This window comes from Curcuma longa, chromosome 8, assembly GCF_044706935.1.
Source record: "Curcuma longa cultivar G26 ecotype Majalengka, Jawa Barat chromosome 8, ITB_CL_G26_1.1, whole genome shotgun sequence".
In the NCBI taxonomy this organism is placed as follows: domain Eukaryota; kingdom Viridiplantae; phylum Streptophyta; class Magnoliopsida; order Zingiberales; family Zingiberaceae; genus Curcuma; species Curcuma longa.
In genome coordinates, this window is record NC_133868.1 from 5,616,463 (window position 1) to 5,635,036 (window position 18,574).

Sequence of the window (18,574 nt, forward strand, 5' to 3'; positions counted from 1 at the left end):
GAGAAAGGCATTGAAGCGGCTGTCCAATTCAGATGGTGATCTCATAAATTTTATCCTTCCTCAGCTCTCAATCATTAACATCTTAAATGCAGAATCTCTTTGACAGATTCTGGTCTATGACGTATCACATTCTCACCTATCATTGCAATTAATGCTACTCGTACAACAATGTGTAATGGCCAACGTACCTAGCCATCTACCTCCTTTCTTCTTGCTTCACCAACACTCTTGCACTGCTTCTCTTGCAACATGTATCATGTATTGTCAAAGAGCTAGCTAGCTAGGAACCCACCCAAATATTAAATGGAGCTACTCACTTGTTTTACTCACACACACAAAGGGAAAAGAGAGGGGGTAAAGAAGAGCATTTCCTCATGAAAGTTGCCATTGCCATTGCATGCATGCATGCACAGATCCATTGTTGTATGTATGTATGTATATTAACTCTTCCTGTGTACCACAACTATGAGAAAAGAAGGAAAAGAAAGATTTCTTCTTTGTTTCTTCTTTTCTCGTTGTGTTTGTAGAGAATCACAACATTAAATGCAAATTGGTTCTGAGGGGCAAGGCAGGAGCTGGTTCATCTGCCTTGTCATTTCCCTTCATGGTGTAGTCATCTTCATCTTATAAATATATATGCATGATTTTGCTTTTCTTTGAATGAAAGGAGAGTTTAATTTCTAATGCTTGTGATTAATATCAAACAAATTAAATCAAATCTCTCAAAATAGATAGTAAATATTCCTAATTAATGATTGTGAAACATATGTATGTCAATAAGCTAAGGCTTCAATAATTGTCATTCATCATCTTGTTAAGGCATGCTAATTAAAAATGAGAGTACTATAAACCTAACTAATCATGTATAAAGAAGGAATAAGATCACTTACATGAAGCCTCTCCTATCCTATTGACTCATTAAATCCAATCTTAATTGATCCCGACCGTTCGCGAAATGGTTTTAACAGTCAAATGGGAGGACCTTAATTGTGGAGGAATCTATTTGTTGGGACTAATTGGGGTTTGCATTTCATGAAATATGCACAAATGGAGGGGACAAATTAGGTAGCAAGTAGAGGAAAGGAAACCTTGATGCTTGAGCTTGGATCCCAACATGAAGGATCCCAAGGAAGGGGAAGAGGGGGACATCAAATGGGAAATGGCATGCATGGAAGATTGATTTGTGGGACAAGCCAAACAATACATTTAGCCTTTGCCACAAAATGTTCTTCTTTGAGCAAATCCATGAGTTTGTTTGAGGGGACAAGAGGCAAGATTTAAGGTATAAATAAACTATATAGTATTCAAAAAATATACAAATTAATTAAATATATGAGTATATATATATATATATATAGAGAGAGAGAGAGAGAGAGAGAAAGCCTATTGGTAATTGGCATACTTGGGACAAGAGCACAAGAAACAAGAAGTAAATCCCCCTCTTTGGAGGCACTAGAAATGCAACCTTCACTAATGTAAGCACAAAGTGGTGACCTTTTGCAGAATAAAAGGCTCCATTTCATGATTATGTGTTACACCCTACAAGATGCCATTCTTATCCTAATTAACTAATTTGCTTGTGGCTAGTGCATGGTATATAGATAACTAAGTGTGGACCATCATTAATTAGTTTAATTAATCATAGATATAATAACACCAAATCTATAGCACCCAACAGGCAAGTTCTTGATAGATAATATTAATGCACCTAGTCATTTTTGTATTATTATAGCACAAGTCATGCTAGCATTGGAATATATATATAATATATAATATATATATTCAAATAATGACAGTGTGGATTAGTCATCTATTGCCATAAAATATATGAGGGAAATAAACAAATCACAAATTTAAAGTAAATATACAGAAAGGAAGATTTCTAGGTTCCAATATTTATAATATATATAGAAAACATCAATGAAAACACATAAAAGGTTAATTAATTAAGTTTCATGCACTATTAATGGTTTAGTCCACGAGTTCCAAAATGCCATGCAAACGTGCAGTAGCTAACTCTACTACATTCTTCAAGAAGAAGAACAGGAGAATTAGGGTTAGGGTTTATGGTTGCTAGCCAAGTTCAGAGATTTATATATGACAATAACAACAATATATATGCTAACCTACATATTAATTAATTAGACTGATGAGTTTTTTGCTACTAAAATCAAAAAACCCTCCTCAATCATCAAGTTAATTAACAACTAAAAGGAGAGAAGAATTAAGCTAATTAATTAATCAACTTATTAATTAGAGAGATTAATAACTTTGCCTTCATCTTCTTTCTCCTTCTTCTTCTTCCTTCCTTCATCTCCTGTCTCATGAATTGTTGTTGTGATAATTTGCTTCGCGCATGGGTTTTGCTAATGCCATGAGGAGACGGAGAAGAGCGCCTTGTTCTGCCAGCCCAAGAAGGCGGCGTCGCGCGCCGCCTGGAGCTGGTATCCTTCCGACGGGTAGTGTAGCCGGAGGAGGAGGCGCGCCTGTGAAAGAGCGAAGGGGCTGAGAGGGCGGTTGCGGAATCCGGCGGCGCGCATCGCTGCCTCCCACCGGGCGAACGCCTCGTGCCGCTCCATGCCCACGACGACCCCGTTGATTTCCTGGCCAAGCCACACCTGCTCCACAGCCACCCGCTCTCTGCTAGTAGGCGGCAGAGTCGCTTCAAGCGCCTCGAACACCGCCGCGTAGTAGTCCATCGCCTCCGCAAAGCGCTGCAGGAAGACGGGGGAGCCGTGGCTCGCCTCCCGCTCCGCCACTGCCACCACTGCTGGGTTCGCCTCCCGCACCGCCGCCAGAAACGTGCGCAGCTCGCCGCGGCCGTCGTCGTCGTCCTTGAGCAACTTGTGAAGGAAGAGCACACAGTTGACGGCGAGTGTTTCCCCCGGGCGGAGGTGAAAGGTGAGGTTGAGATCGGCGGGGACGGCGGAGTCCGGCGGGAGAAGCAAGGGATGGAACTCGAATCGGAGGTTGAGGGAGTCGGCGAAGGTCTGGAGGCGGCGGCCGGTGCGGCGGAGGACGTCGAGGCAGGTTCCGGTGCCGGTGATGCGGATGGCCGGAGGGGGGTTCTCATGGTCCGCTCGCTCGGCGATCGCCTGCAGCAGCGGCGGCCACTGGAGGCCGTGGGAGGTATCAAAGTCGAGGATGTGGACGCAGGGGCTGCCTTCCACGGCCTCAAGAATCGCCTGGTTCGCCGTCAGGTGCGCGAAGCGCAAAAACGGCGTGATCTGGTTGAAGGCGAGGTAGGCCGACTGGACCGCCTCCGGCGCCGAAGACCGGCGCAGCCGGCCGTCGGCCCGTATCGACAGCGCGAGCGCGAACTGGTGCGCGAGCCGGTCGGCAGCATCCCCAAACGGGGACGCCGCCCCGAGGAGCAGCCCCACGGCGCGCTGCGCTGCGGGGAGATCCCCGCGGCCGACGAGGTCCGCGCAGCTTACCAGCAGCTGCCTCCCCGCCGGGTGATGCCTCCGGTGGTGCTCCTGCTCTTCGTGGGAGGACGACGACGCCGACGACTTGAGTGAACTGAGCATGTCTAGGCTAGTGAGCTACACCTCAATTGCAGCAATGGCAGAAATACCACTCAGTTGCGATTGAAGTGAAATGGGAGGAAATAGAGATTGGTTTGCTTTAAAAGGACATCTGAGAATGCAGCAGCTTCCTTGACAGGACATGATCTGCAAACAAAACACAAGTGTGGGAATGATAGTCGTCGCCAAGTAGTAGTATACTTGTTTTTAGTCTCAAGTAGCAGTGGCAGTAGTAAGTAGTAGATGGACGAATGCAATGGTGGAAAGAAAGATAGAAAGAAAGAAAGATGGATGGATTGAACTAGCAGTAGAAGGAGGAGCAGGAAGAGCAGGGAGTAGAGACACTGTTCACCACTTCTCTTTCTTCCAAAGTGGGGCAATGTGGCAGTGTGGGGAAAAGTTTATGCCTTTCTTGTCTTTTTTACATGGACTTTGGTGCCTTGAGCTGGGGCGAGGGGGGGCTGATTTGTTGTCAGCTTAGGAATGATAAAGGGTCTAAATGAGGAGAAGGCAGGAATCTAAAACATTCTAAAGTGACCTGTAACATAAAGGATAACATTGTATACTAAACCCTCATGATACAGTTCTGGTGCATCGATCAAAAGCTAGCTAGCTACCTGAGTGGCCATGCTCGATCAAGTTGAGTTAATTAAGTTAACCCACTGCAGCAAAGCTTTTAATGGAGGAGGAGGAAGAAGAAGAAGAAGGGATCAGTACAAATTAGAGTAGAGTACTGTTGGAGCAAGCAATCTCTGTGGCTGGCTTTGATGGATGGAAAAGAGGGAGGAAGGGGAGGGGGAAGGGAAGGGAACAGCTAAAGGTCTGGCCACCATCACACAGGCGAGCAGTGAGTTCTCACATCACAAGAGGGAGCATCTCGGTACAACTCATTAGCAAACAAATGAGATATTGCAGGGAAGGAAAGGAGGGAGGGAGGGTGAGAGAGAATTCATTTGACAAAATGGATCGAGGATGGAATGTTTCAGGAAGCACTCCTCCAGATAAGGAAACTATTGCAACCCCCTTGCCACAAGCAGTACTTGATTACCACACTCATTAACATTTAATGCCCTTGTGCATGCATCTCATGCCATGCCCCCCTTGCTTGCATGGCACCAACAGGAACAGCAAGGAAAAGATCTCCTCCTCCCTCTTCACTTGCATCACCTGCCTCTGAGAGAGAGAGAGAAGGAAAGAGAAAGAGAGGTTTGGGTTTACTTTTGCTTCCACTGTGTTATCCAAGAAGTCAAGTGGCGAGGAGGAGATCTTACTAGTGGAAACTGAAGAGCTCTAATCCCAAAATAGGAAGAGAATCTGGTGGCCTGATCAACTGCATGCATCAGGCGTATGCAAGTAACATAAAACAAAATGCCCCAAAATAAAAATAAACTAAGGAACAAACATAACTTGCTGGCTGCCTCTTTGCCAAAACTTACCTGTGAAATGACTGACAAGCTCAAAGGTCCAACTTTTTCCTCCACGACGAGGAGATGAATTATATGGTTGGGCATTTAATAATGAGGAAGGAAGGGGAGGAGGAGGAGGAGTTTTGAGTGGAGTTCAAGGCAGGAAAAGGTAACTCACTCAAGAACACATGGGGACCAAAGGAGGACACCACTCTATCTATTATTATGAAAAGAAAAGCCAAGGAATTAATTAGGTGGATATTATTATGACCAGAAATTTATACTCTTATGTACGCAAGAGGACCCCACTTTTTAGTGATCTGTCACACTCATCACAAAATATATATATATATATATATATATATATATATATATATATATATAAGAAAAAAAAATTAAAAACTAAAAGTGTGCTCTTTTCTTATTTATCTTTAAAATGGAGCATCATTCTATTCCCATCCATTTTTATTTTCAAAAATGACTTTTATTCTACATTATTAATAGCATTTATAATTCATAACTATTTCAACGTGAACATTTCAATTCTAATCAAGATTAATAATATCATATTGAAGTAGTTACAATTCATAATTATTATAATATAAATATTTTATCTTTCATTAATATTAGTTAATATTATATTATAACAAGTAAGAATCGTCACTTGTATAACATAAATATTTCATCTTAGATCAATATCGATCAATATTATATTATAACAACTACAATATCAAAGTTATATATATTGTTGTAATAGCTATGAAATTGTAGTTGCTACAACTATATAGTTATAGTAGTTATGGGATCGTAAATGCCACAATTATATAGTTGTAGCAGTTGATAAATGAAAAAACATACCGTTTTTGACAATTCCAATAAAAATGTCATTCTTTTGATTTTTGCCCCAAAAATTATTATTTTTATATAACATGGTAATTAGAAAAGGTGAAGAATAAGAATCTCATTCAATAATAGTCTTATAATATATTTTAAGGGAAAATTTAATATGGGGAGGGGTTTTATAACATTTTTTTATATGAAGATCTCTTTCATAACCACTAATTTCTTTTAAATCAGTTTAAATCTAATTAATGGTTAAGAAAGTAGTCTTTGTATTATTTTGTAAGAACTATTTTGTATTAGTTTTGTTCTATTTAGAAAGTGAGGGGAGTAATATATTCAAGTAGTATTTATTAGTCTTGGCTTTCTAATTAGTGTTATTATGTTGGATTGGAATGACGATAAGTAGGCAATATTTTTTTGATTTTTGGGTGTTATTTATGTAGATTTCTTAGTAGAAAATATCATGCGAGATGGAGGATCAATTGAATTCCGATATGACTTTTAAGTTGAATCGGTGTGCAATGGTTCACACGCTTTTGTTGCGAGTATTAGAAGTACGTGGTTATTTATTTTCAATTATCTTGTAGTTATACTTTTTGTTATCAACTTTTAGAATTGCAAGGGGAGGAGTTTGAGAAGAGAAACTATTCTCCTTTCGGAGACAATAAAATTTAAGGCAAATTCAATTTGATAAGAATTAGTAATAAATTAAAACATATACTCATGTTAAACTTAAACAATATGATGGATAATTGCATCAAACATGTTCAAGATTTGAAGTGTTTTTCCTCTCATATATAAGGAGGATAATGCCTCATCAAACGGGTTAAGAGGATACCACCATCTCGATCGATCGATAAAATATAAGACACATTTTTCTCATCATGCAAAGTGAAGTGTCAATGAAAACCTAACATAACCATTAGCTTTATCTTCCACTCATCATCCACCTTGGCATGACATAATCTAATGGTTAATTAATTGTTTAGAAACAAAGAATTAATGTTTTTGTTTATTTTTGTAGATTCAAGCTATTTATTAATGTTACACTAGTAATGAAATGCTTTTCTTGTCAAGAGACAGTGATATATATTCCCTTGCCACTACATGACAAGCTCTACTTGGGAGTTCCTCCATTAGACCTTGCTCTTAAAGTTCTTGTGCCATCTCCCTTCTCCTTCTTGGTAATGCTCACTGATATGATCAAATACCCATCATTGGTAAAAAGAGAATATATATATTTTTATTTATTTTATTTGCCCAAAGTTCATTAAAAATTTAATTTTTGAAATGATATCCTTGTATAATTATTAAGAAGAGTGTGTGGAAGTGATTACACTATACACTTTAGGAATCAATCTAGAAATATGGCCTATGGGTTATTATGAAGTGCCTAAACAATATAGAGTCTCTTAAAATAATAGAGATTTTTTTAAAGAAAAATTGTTAATCCCTTGTGAAAAGGATGGGATAAAATATGGTCTATAAGTACCTAAAAGATATAATCTCTTATTTAAAAAAAAATAATTACTATTAAAGAATATTCCAAAAAAGAAATAATAATCTATGTGACCTTCCTTATTACCACCACCTTGACCTCCTTGTACACACCAACAATTGTTCAAGACCTTGTACCTTAGTTTCTAGACATTAAACTTGCTTACACCCTCCTTTAGCAAAAGGTGAAATTCACCACCCTAACGGCCTCACACAATTAGTCTCACGACCATATGTAAGGAGGTAAATCAGAAAATTACAACTAACCATTACGAGAGAGGGCATTATCTCGACTTTATTAAAATTTGATCCTTGTCTACTTCAGTAAGTCTACCCCGTAGTAATCAATTTAACCATGACTCAGAGACAACTTGCTTACACCCTCCAACTTCACTAACCCATATCAATTTGATCTTTGCTTGGGAATGTTAACATCATAGTCAATTATAACATTATGTTACAAGAAAGGGAAGAGTAAATTCAACACTAGAGTTCTCTCCTCTCCAAGGAGTAAACAGATTCTTAGTAAACTATAATTTTGTTTGCCAAGATACATGTAAATAGACACAGTAATAAATAAAATAGAGTCCCAAGATACCAATCATGGACTCAATCTTATATATTTATGGTTATTTTACAAAAACAGGCGCACAAGCATCTTCTCCTCATCTCACATGTATAAAATTTTCAAGTTGTGCAAGATAAAGTCTTGAAGCTTCGTACACAACTCCAGCTACTAGTTCAGATAACCGAGAGTCTGAAGGACATACAGACGGATCTAAAAACCATTGTGGAGCAGACCAAAAAGGGTGTTCAGACAACCTCTATACCGACGAGTTGGTGGAAAAATTGAAGAATTTATTCTTAAGCCCTGCAGAAAAACCTAAGGAAAGGATAAACTTTACTATATAAGTGTGCAATTAGTCATCTTTCTCTAAAAATATACTCACTAATTGAAAGGGCAAAAAAAGGCCTAAAAGTTGCAATTAGTCATCTTTCTCTAAAAATATACTCACTAATTGAAAGGGCAAAAAAAGGCCTAAAAGTTGTCGATCCTCCTAAGAGATGATTAAGGATTGATGCAACTCAAGAAGATTCCCCTTATCCCCTAATGAACCATGCATTTAAAAAAAGCCAAGTTGTTTGTATCCACCACCTCCCATCTAGCACGCCGCCCATCATTCCTAGGAGTACTTTTCTTCCAATTCAATGCCATTTGCAGTATTAAATCCGCAGCCTCAGGTGTTCCAATGGCCACCAATGGTGGATCAGCATATTTACTAGTCCAGCGATGGCAGGTCATGTTTGAGATGCCATGGATCAAGCTGACTGTGACAGTTTATCTTTGATGGGAATAGTTGTGGGGAGAAAGAAAGACTACAAAGAGCAGCACAAAGTGATGTGAGTGTGGCAATAACCACCACTTTGGAGTATGTTAATGATCATTTGCAGTGACAGTGAGGGCATTTGAATATGAGATATGGAAGTGGGGAAGATGGTTGTGGATGTGAATGGAGGAATGATTGGGCTTACCTCAGTCCTCCAATTAGTTTCCATGATCCCTTGTGAGATTCTTATCCCAAGATATGGATGCTTGGTGACTCTACAAAGAGATCATTTCTAAGTCAAACATTAGTTGCCACTGAGCAATATGAGGACGTGAAAAAGATACTTCATTATAAGAGCAAAGAGCATCCATATGTTTTTTTTCACTTTACCTTGTTCAAGCTTCAGATTTCAGACCCCTTGATCGATCAGAGAAAAGAATAAATTTTAGATGAATTCTGGTTTGATCATCAAAGATGAGCACACGAAATTAGTAGTTAGCAGTGGTTAGCCATCATGCCTTAAGCCACAATAACAGGAAACAAATGCTTTCCCAGCTCTTGGAAGCTACCTTAGCCGCTGCAACAGCAAAAATGCACAGAGTTTCTGCTCAGAAACAACAACTCATAAGATTCTATCAGAGAATCTGAAATAAACAGGGGAATGAAATGCATTTTTTTTTCATATTGATGAACCTACATAAACAAATAAATTGAAGGAAAATGTGTATAGATACGAGCCAGAAAGGTTCTGGTCTGCAAAACTTACTTTTCAACTTTAATTGTTCCAGAGAGGACTAGCTTATTGATTAAGCTTATATCATACAGTTCAAAGCACAAAAAATGAAGCTACAAAAAAGTTCAGCTGCAAAGTTAAGACAATAGACATTATCAGGAATCAACAAGAAATTTCTTGTCAGGTTATAAAATAGGACCAATTGTTAGTGCTAATAGCTATCCCTGATGCTTCTTCTCTTCAGCTCTCCAATGTAAAATGATCAATTCAATCAGAGATACTTCCATATAAGAAACGTTTTTTTAATTCATGGAGAATACTGCACATTTGCTCAACCTTCTTCATGTTACGGATTAATCAATCAAATGCCTTTAGGTGAATAACTTTGCATTGATCTTTCGCCAAGTGGCTTGACAAGAAGCTCTGAGCGGTGTAATAAGAAGGTGATAGCTTGATATCCATCTCCATTGACATTAGGGGGAAAAGGTACCACCGTCTAGTTCCTAATGAAATCAAAAGCTGAACAACAGTCATACAAATACCACCTAATAGACATACAATTTGCAGCAGCAGTTATCTCAATGCTTTATGGATGACTGAGGATGGTGTTGCACCTACTAAGTTTTCATTGACCACATTGTTGACATCAATCCAGCCGCTTATGCACCTAAGGAAAAAAGCATCACTAGTCTAGCAAGTGGTGCTAAAGTGGCATTCAATCACTTCCAATGATATTAGAGGCATTTGTAATAAAACACTTTGAACATCTACATATCATTTCAATCTACTTCACTTTATCACTTATTGAAACTTCACATGATTGTTCTTGGATATTAATATTTTTTTTCATCGTGTCCTTTCTAATAACTTAAGACAACAATCTTAACATTCATTCACCTCTTTACCATATGAATTTTTGTATATGTCATGTTCTAATAGTTAATAATCAAATCCATAAAGCATGACAAGTCATACCATAGTCATATAAAACTTTTCTTTTAATCTAAGAAACACTCAACAATTACAGAAGATTGAACTATCTACTTATTTGTTCTATTAATTTCATCAATATAGTCATGGGCAGAGCTTACATGGGCCCAGTGGCCCAGACAAAATAAAGTTAACATCTTCTATTTTGGTATTTTATGGTCTTTTTACCATCTAATTGAATATTCAAGTGTAGAAGGATAGGTTTCGGGAACTACCAAACCATTTTATTTCCATGCATTCTGTCCATTTTTAATGAATCATTTGTTTCAGGATGGCAATTCATTTGAATAGCATTGTTGGTTATTCCATCGTTGTGCAGTTCCTCAGAACTTTAGATTGCTTGAAGAGCTCGAGAGAGAGGAAAACGGCATAGGAGATGGGACTATAAGTTATGGCATGGACATGGGCGGAGCTTACCTAGACAAAAATTTTTAAAAAATATTAGTTAGTTCCAACCCTTTGTCCACAGGACCAATGGGTTTAGGAAAAAAAAAATTTGCTTGCGTTCAAGGGTTTCTAGGGTTCTACGCCAATTGATTTCTCTCCTGTGTTGTGTTCTATGTGCCATTTTTTGTCGTAAGAAAATGTGTAGATGCTATCCTCCCAAAGCGACTGGCCGTCAAGGAGTCAACTGTCCACTCTTCATTCTTTTGTTTCGTTTTAGATTCATTTGCTTGAATCTGGTTTTTTGGTTCAGAGGATGTAGACGGAGCCAAGTTGACAACAATCGGCATAGGAAAAAGTTAGTTTTTTCTTTTTCCTTCTTTTGGTAATGTAATTATTTAGATTTTGAGCCAATAGTATATGATATTTTAGAATTGCTTTTGATTACTACTTGAATGAAATTTGGGATGAAAAGATGATTTATGTCATATGTCATCAATTCATAGCTTTAGGATTTTCAATGTTTAAGTTTGGATTGTTAGTTCATTTTTTGTTTATTTTTATTAGGAAATTACTATATCTAGAATGCATAGATTTTTTAAAAGAAAAGATCCAGAATCAAAATAATAAAACATTGGAGATGTTAGAGAATTTGATTTTCACAACTACCAACAAATCCTGGACTAATGACTCCGATTTGTGCTTAAGGGATCAAGTTCGAAGGGCATATTTGCAAAAAGATCCATGTCAACTTTCAGGCTATAAATTGGTTTAAGCGAATTTCAAGTAAGCCAATTTAAACGGTTCAATCCTTCATGATTTAAGTAATTTGGTGATTGATTGAAATATAGTATAAAAAAATGCCACGTATTGTTTGTATAAGAAGACTCTATTAATTATATTAGAGTGCTTTTATGATTATAAGATTTTATATATTTTTTTACTTTATTAATTATATTATATTATTACCTACATTGAACCAAATCCTAGCTCCGCCCTTGAATATAGTGACAACAATGCAATGAATACACGAATTGTAGTCAAGAATGGACCAAATATATATCAGTGTCAGAAAGAGCAAAGAGGTGAATCCAATTTCCTAGAGCTGTAAGTTGGATTCAAGCATTCTTCATCAGTGGTCTACGATCTACATTCTTCATCATTTACTTAAATTATCTCTCTAATTCCATCAGTCTAACTAGGCTAAGGTCACATGCAAAGGAGAAGATATCAAAACCATATCTTTCAACAGAATTTCAAGTCTGTTCTCCAGTTCAGGTGGTTTCTAATAAACAAGCTGGCTTTCAATGGCTGAGGGTGGATAAGATTTGCAAGTAGATCAAATTCACTGATAACTTATAGAGGATAGATGAGACCATAGGATGAGAAGGGGAACAAAACATGCCAAATGGCACACTTGGAAATTCATTCTCAGTTATACTGAAACTACTCAGCAATTTGCTCTGATGCTATCTCATATGCTTTCACTAGTAATGTATCAATGTATTTTGCATACTAGACTGTTCGAATTTGGACACGATTCTAAACAGGTCCTGTGGTGAAAAAGAACATTTACTAACAAGAATGTTTAGGGTTGTTGATTAAGCTGACAAGACAAGCAGTTAAAATAGGATATATGTGTATCAATGCCGGCAGATAATCAAAATGTCAAACTAGTTTTAATCAGATATCATAATTGCTCATTTACACAGTTAAATTCATGCATTGTACATTTAATAAAGCTACATATTTGTATGCATGAACATGTTTATACAGAAAAAAATTTATACAGTCTCAGCATATGTATATCAAATGTTTCATGAACATGTTTATACAAAAAAAAATTTAAAAATATATATAATTCAGTCCCTGAAATTTAACTTTGGTCAAAATTTTCCTTCCTGATGTTTCAAATATGCCACTTAGGACTTAACTCCTGAATTTTAAGGGATTATCTAAATTATGCCGGCCTTGTTCTAGCTTGTTCGAGATTTGAGCCATCAGTTTGGGTGACTCTCATGAAATTAAGATGGTTCACTGAAGTCCAGAGACTGTATTAGGGCAATTATATCAAATATACAAAACATGCAGAGCCAAACTAAAGCCAAATTCAAGGGCCAAGTTGATTTTCCCCTCATACATATTAGGAAAAAAGCAGAAAAACAGATAAATATATTGTTGAGTAATAGGCCTTTACTTAATAGGATGCAATATGAGAAAACACACCATAAAACTCCAAACAACTCTTTATAGACTTGAATAAGATCAACTCTTCTAAAAAGGTTTATCTTACCTATAAAAAGTATAACCAATTTTAAAAGTCTCTTTGATCTCTGAAAGCTATAATGACCTTTTAATGAGCACTTGAAAATAAAACATATAGAGTTTTAAATTCTAAAATTATAAAGAAAAATTCTAAATTGGTCTATAATTTTGGAATCATGTCATACTCCTGACCACAAAGAACTTACTCCATACAAGTTGGTCTTTTTCCAATAGTTGTTTCCAAGTATTAGTTGTAATAGACTCAACAAATTTATTGAGTTCTTCAAAATTTCTTCTTAGGCAGCCTTTTCAAAAACTAAGAAATTGGTGAATTTTCATCTTTGTTTTGTTTCTCAATAAACCAATTTTTTTTATCGCCTTCTAAGCACCCTTTCTAACTAATAAGAAATGGTTGTATCTTTTGTCTCATCTTGATGTGAGTTAAGCTTGATTTTCATGACATAGAGGAAAGCCTCTTTGTAGTCAAGAGATGATGGTAGCTTTGGTAAACCAAGACAAGGCAAAGGGTATAGCCAAGGGTCTTTGAATATGTAGGTATAGTGAGACATTGAAGGATTTAGGGATGATCCAACGCGGGCATCAAGCTGACTATGAGTATCCCTTTGAACAAGAAGCTGAAGATCAAGGCCTACTTCTACCTCGCGATGGCCAAACATGTTCTTTAACTCCTTCAATCTCGCAATGGATCAGGAATTGGTCTCAAGATCAAGACCAGTTCTCGGTCAGCCTGTGCAGACGAAGGCAATACAACTAGTGGACTCATCCAGAGGAGTACAAGCAATGTGCCAGGCAACAATGAGGAGATCTAGTCAAAGCCAAAATTTGAAGCGACGAAGGTCTCAAGTGGGTGATCTAAATGGGCCAACTAGGCCTGGGTTGTGCTAGATCCCACCCTTGATACAGCATAAAAGATTTCATTATAAAGCACTCAACCAATTCACTTTAAAGAATATTATTAAACTAAAGACAATATAATACATACAATCCTAACCTCCTTTTATAAAAGCAAAATAAGATAAATCATCTAAAAAAAGTCTTTTATCTTAAACAAATATATTCTACTTTCTAAAAACCTAATTTATTTTTTAAAATTATAACAAGCTTTCTAAATTAATCCTGAATGCTTAAACTGCATCAGTTCATGTTTCACAAGATTGAAGGTGCAACACAGTAACAAGAAGATGCAAGAGAAGAGTTATATAAACCTCCACTTGTTCATGCAGTCTTCTCTGGTCTTTTCACTGTGCCCGTAGTGCCTCCTTGTTAGACCCCTAAAGGTGGGAAAACTGATCATGTTAAACTATGAAGCACATAATGCATGCAGATTCAACTTAACCAACCAGAGGGATATGTTAATATTGCTTACTCTTTCACATCAGGAATAGGTGCCGTTGGTTAGTATTGCTGCCAAGAAATGCAGTAATGAAGTGCTCTCAAATGAGACGTATAAGCATACACAGAGAGCAGCATTTGTCGATTGCAATTCATTTGCATGAATCTACAAAAAAAAATGATCAATCGTTTAAGCAAACAAACATTGAATTTGAGGCACATGTTCCAAAAGCTAACAGAACCTGAATTAATGAAGGAAATTGGCTTCATGCATTTGATTGTAACAGTACTACACGAACAGAGAGATTAGGGCTATAAAATTTGCAACCAACAAGGTCACAGCTTTGGTTGATCCATGGAGCCGAAACCAACAAGAACCAAAATGGGATCAACGACAAAAGAATTTGGAAATGAAGTTGTAAATAGGGGACAAAATGAACTAACTTCCGGAGCCTCCGACTAGGGACAGCGTTGGCGAGCCACCAGTCATGCAATAGGGTCCGCCGTCAGGAGCAGGACGGGGCCATGGCAGTGGACCTCCTCCAGAGGGATCGACGCTTCTGGCCGGTGGGAAACAGATCATTGGAAAACAAGCAGGATCTTTCTGAACTCCAAAAAGGCGGTGAATTCTAAGTGTCAGATCTGGCGTTAAATTGTGTCAGATCACAATCTACTGAAAAATTATGTCTTCATTTTTCATAATTTATCTATTCAAAACTGAATGAAAATTTAATCAATTTGCACACCAATTCGGAAAGAAACCCCAGCAATCTTTTAATCTGTCATCTCTCTATTTTAAAGAATTCTGTCCTATTCGCGGGGATTAGCAACAGAGAAGAGCTCTTCAAACGCCCCACGATACACTTTGAAATGTCGAAGCAGAGTAAATGGTAAATTATGTCTGCGGATCAAGAGGTAAATGTCTAATTTAATCCCCTTAAGATGTCAAAATGGCAATGGCACAGGGGGAGTCTACCAGTCCGCTTAGGCGAGAAGATTGCGACCACTGCAGAATGCAGCGGGTGCAATGCTGAGCTCACTTCAGGTAAATGTCTAACTCAATCTAGAAACACACCATCGCTTATGATCTGGAATGCACTCAATGACTTTGAAGCCTCAGTTCAGGGTAGTTGGACACCTAATTTCTGAGTTCTTCCATTAGTTTTACAACAAAAAAAATGGCGCTCTGTAGCTCACTCTGCGATCCCTTGCTGACTGTTCCGAGCAAAAATAATAAAACAGATTGCATCTTTGTGACATGATCGAAGTCAGCATTACCTGTCACTCAAACATCATAAGCATGGATAAAGAAAGCAAATTAAGATCAGATTTAGCAGTGGAAATAATGATATAGCACAGTTTGCTCATCCCCGATCATTGGAAGAAATCCCTCTAAAGAAACAACAAAAAATGAATTGCAAAACATACGAATGATGAAAGCAAATGTCCCCGCATCTACAATCGGATCGAGAACGAGGCTCCTCACCGGAAGGGAGCAGAAGACGGAGGAAGATGATGTGGCGTCGTCTCATACACAGCGACAATCGGAGAGATTCGCCGGTAATCAGCTATCCGACGCAGGAAAATACAAGAACACTAGATAATGAAAAACTCAAGTTTTGATTACCACATTTGATTCAATGAAAGGAATCGTGAGCCCACTGGAATAAGACGTTTTATTGGTGAAAGAGCAGGCTCACGGCAGCGACAAAGATAAGCCAACGTCACTGCCCACACCAATTAAACTTACCATAGGATCAAAATCCATGAATAAATTCATTAAACAAAATGGAATTTTCAAACTGGAGAATGTCAAATCTTATAAAAAAATTTATCTTTGATGGGAAAACAGGTGTCAAAAGAGGAAAAATATCAGTTTCTTGCAAAGGAAAAAAAAGAAAGGAAAAGGGCAAACTAGAGTTAAGTGTCTGTAACAACAATTGTAAGAACATAGACCAGAACACCTCACTGAAATACACTAAGATCGACCATTCGCAATCAGCCATTAACTAGACGCTAAGAAACTACTAAAATATAGAATATAATAGCTGAGAAACACCGGCATCGAAACCTGATATTTTTAGAAAATGGGAAAATGACAGCCTTGATACAATAGGCTTCAGTGTGTGTAAAAGCAGCTGTAACGCTTGTTAATGAAACGTTAATAACATCTTTTAGATGACATAGAAAAGTTAAATGAAATGTTAAGGTAACATAGAGAAGTGATCACATGAACGCGTTCAATGTTTTGAACGCGTTCATGTGACAATGGAGTGGACCTACTACCACATACATTTTTTTATTTTTTTAGAATTATTAACACACTTAACATTGCACATGCCCATGTTAATAACATTAAAAAAATAAAAAAAATGCATGTGACAGTAGATCCATTTTACTGCCACATGAACACGTTCAAAACATTGAACGCGTTCATGTGAATCACTCCTCCACGTCACCTTAACGCTCCATTTCACTTCTTCACGTCACCCAAGAAATGCTATTAACGCTCCATTAACAGAGCGTTACAACTGCTCTAACAACAATAGTAAGATCATAGACCGGATAGCCTCACTGAAATCTGCTAAGATCTTAGAGATCATTCATCACAAGCCAATTTTGATCGTGGCATTCTAATAAAAAGTCAAATATTAAACTACGCGCTTGAACAAATAATTACTAAAAAAAGTTGATCCATGAAGAAAACAATGGCATCATGAGGACGAGAAGCATTTTTTTGGTAGAGGACAAAAGAAAAAAAGTAACCACCAACAAATCAGGCTTCAGTGTGTGTAACAACAATAGTAAGATCATAGACTCTAAAGCCTCAACGAAATCCGCTAAGATCTTACAGATCATTCATCATCAGCGATTTTTATCCGCTAGAAAAACAATCCATGAAACGATAGACGGGAAGCGGTAAGGCAAAAAAAGAGTAACAAATCAATTTTTTACGTGAGGAAACAAAAGGGATGGAAAGAGCTTCAGTGTGTGTAACAACAATTTTATGATCATAGACCAGAAAGTCTCACTGAAATCCGCTAAGATCGTAGAGATCATTCATCATCAGCCATTCTTACCCACCAGAAGAAATGCACAAAAAGATTGACGAAAGTAAACAACATTTCATCAAATAAGTAGAGAAACAAATTTTTCGAGAAACGAAAACAGAAAAGATAGGAGTAAGCTTCAGTGTGTGTAACAACAATGTTAAGATCACAGACCGAAAAGCCTCACTGAAATCCGCTAAGATCTTAAAGATCACTCATCACAAGCTATTTCTCCAGCAGAAGAAGAAATCCATGAAACGATCAACGAGATTACCAAAACCAACATACCTACAAATAAGAATGAGAGATTGAAATCTGATAGCCGAATCGATGCAAAACCTAAGGGTTGCGGTAGCTGCAAACTGATGTAATCGAGATCTTCCACTTTTATATATATATGATCGAGAGAGAAAGATAGGAAACCGATTAGGGTTTGCGGGGTTTGGTTTGCGGCGGGACGATGGATGCGTCTCAGCCGTCCAATTTCTTAGGAGAACCGAGACCAAATCGGTTAACGACGGTTTGGAAGTTTAAACCCGGCCCAAACAAACTGTAGTTGCTTATACTTTAATTAATTTTCATAATTTTTAAATTAGCTTTATTATTGTCCTTTATATTCATTTTATACTATTTTTATATTCTGTGTGACTTCCTCGTGCCGTGTGCGACATACGATACACTGTTCATCATGCAATCGCATAAAAAATCTGACCGTCCAAATGTGGGAATGTACAGTATTCCGCTCTCCGTTCCCCACCTCTTTCGGGCATCCTCGCCGCACTGTCCAGCCACTGGCAATCACCGGCTCGGGCCCGATCGACGCGCCACTCGTCGACATGTCAGTCGGAATCGGATTCCTACCGGATTATGGTCGGAATCCGACGTAATTTGGTCGAAAATGCGGTCGACAGTAGCGCGCGTCGGTTTCCGATCAAATCGTGATCAGATTCCGATCAAATCGCGGCCGGAGACCAGCCGAGGAAGGACCGCCGTCGCACGCCGGTCCTTCCCCGACCGGTCTCCGATTGCGATTTGACGGGAAACGGCGCGTGCCACTGTCAGCCGCGTTCCGACCAAATTGCGCCGGATTTCGACCACAATCCGATCGGAATTCGATGCCGATCGATGCGCCGACGAGTAGCACATCGATCGGGCCCGGTCCGACGCCCGGCGATGGCCGAACGGCACGGCGAGAGCG

General features: G+C 38.2%; 1 protein-coding gene, 1 long non-coding RNA gene, 3 other non-coding genes and 1 pseudogene across 6 annotated transcripts; all 6 read right to left on the reverse strand.

Annotated features, from left to right (window-relative positions):
- Positions 1–2,366: 2,366 nt before the first annotated feature.
- On the reverse strand, positions 2,367–3,530 carry LOC141834207 (protein MONOCULM 1). The gene has a single exon (XM_074721659.1). It carries the CDS (start codon positions 3,528–3,530, stop codon positions 2,367–2,369), a length of 1,164 nt encoding a protein of 387 aa, XP_074577760.1.
- Positions 3,531–9,486: 5,956 nt separating this feature from the next.
- Positions 9,487–14,735, reverse strand: LOC141834165 (uncharacterized). Of its 2 annotated transcripts, none has more exons than XR_012602264.1 (4): positions 14,569–14,735; positions 14,361–14,492; positions 14,200–14,265; positions 9,487–9,837 (listed from the first exon to the last, which is right to left on the reverse strand). It is a non-coding gene; the product is annotated as an uncharacterized LOC141834165 (long non-coding RNA). The 2 variants fall into 2 exon arrangements; XR_012602263.1 differs by having other exon boundaries at positions 9,487–10,001.
- Positions 14,736–16,857: 2,122 nt separating this feature from the next.
- Positions 16,858–16,942, reverse strand: LOC141834254 (small nucleolar RNA R11/Z151; annotated as a pseudogene).
- Positions 16,943–17,104: 162 nt separating this feature from the next.
- Positions 17,105–17,198, reverse strand: LOC141834251 (small nucleolar RNA R11/Z151). The gene has a single exon (XR_012602302.1). It is a non-coding gene; the product is annotated as a small nucleolar RNA R11/Z151 (small nucleolar RNA).
- Positions 17,199–17,305: 107 nt separating this feature from the next.
- LOC141834250 (small nucleolar RNA R11/Z151) lies at positions 17,306–17,399 on the reverse strand. The gene has a single exon (XR_012602301.1). It is a non-coding gene; the product is annotated as a small nucleolar RNA R11/Z151 (small nucleolar RNA).
- Positions 17,400–17,510: 111 nt separating this feature from the next.
- On the reverse strand, positions 17,511–17,604 carry LOC141834249 (small nucleolar RNA R11/Z151). Its single transcript, XR_012602300.1, has one exon. It is a non-coding gene; the product is annotated as a small nucleolar RNA R11/Z151 (small nucleolar RNA).
- Positions 17,605–18,574: the final 970 nt, after the last annotated feature.

Bases quoted from the DNA above. Each gene is read 5' to 3' on its own strand.
- LOC141834207 (XM_074721659.1), bottom strand. From the start codon at position 3,530: ATGCTCAGTTCACTCAAGTCGTCGGCGTCGTCGTCCTCCCACGAAGAG.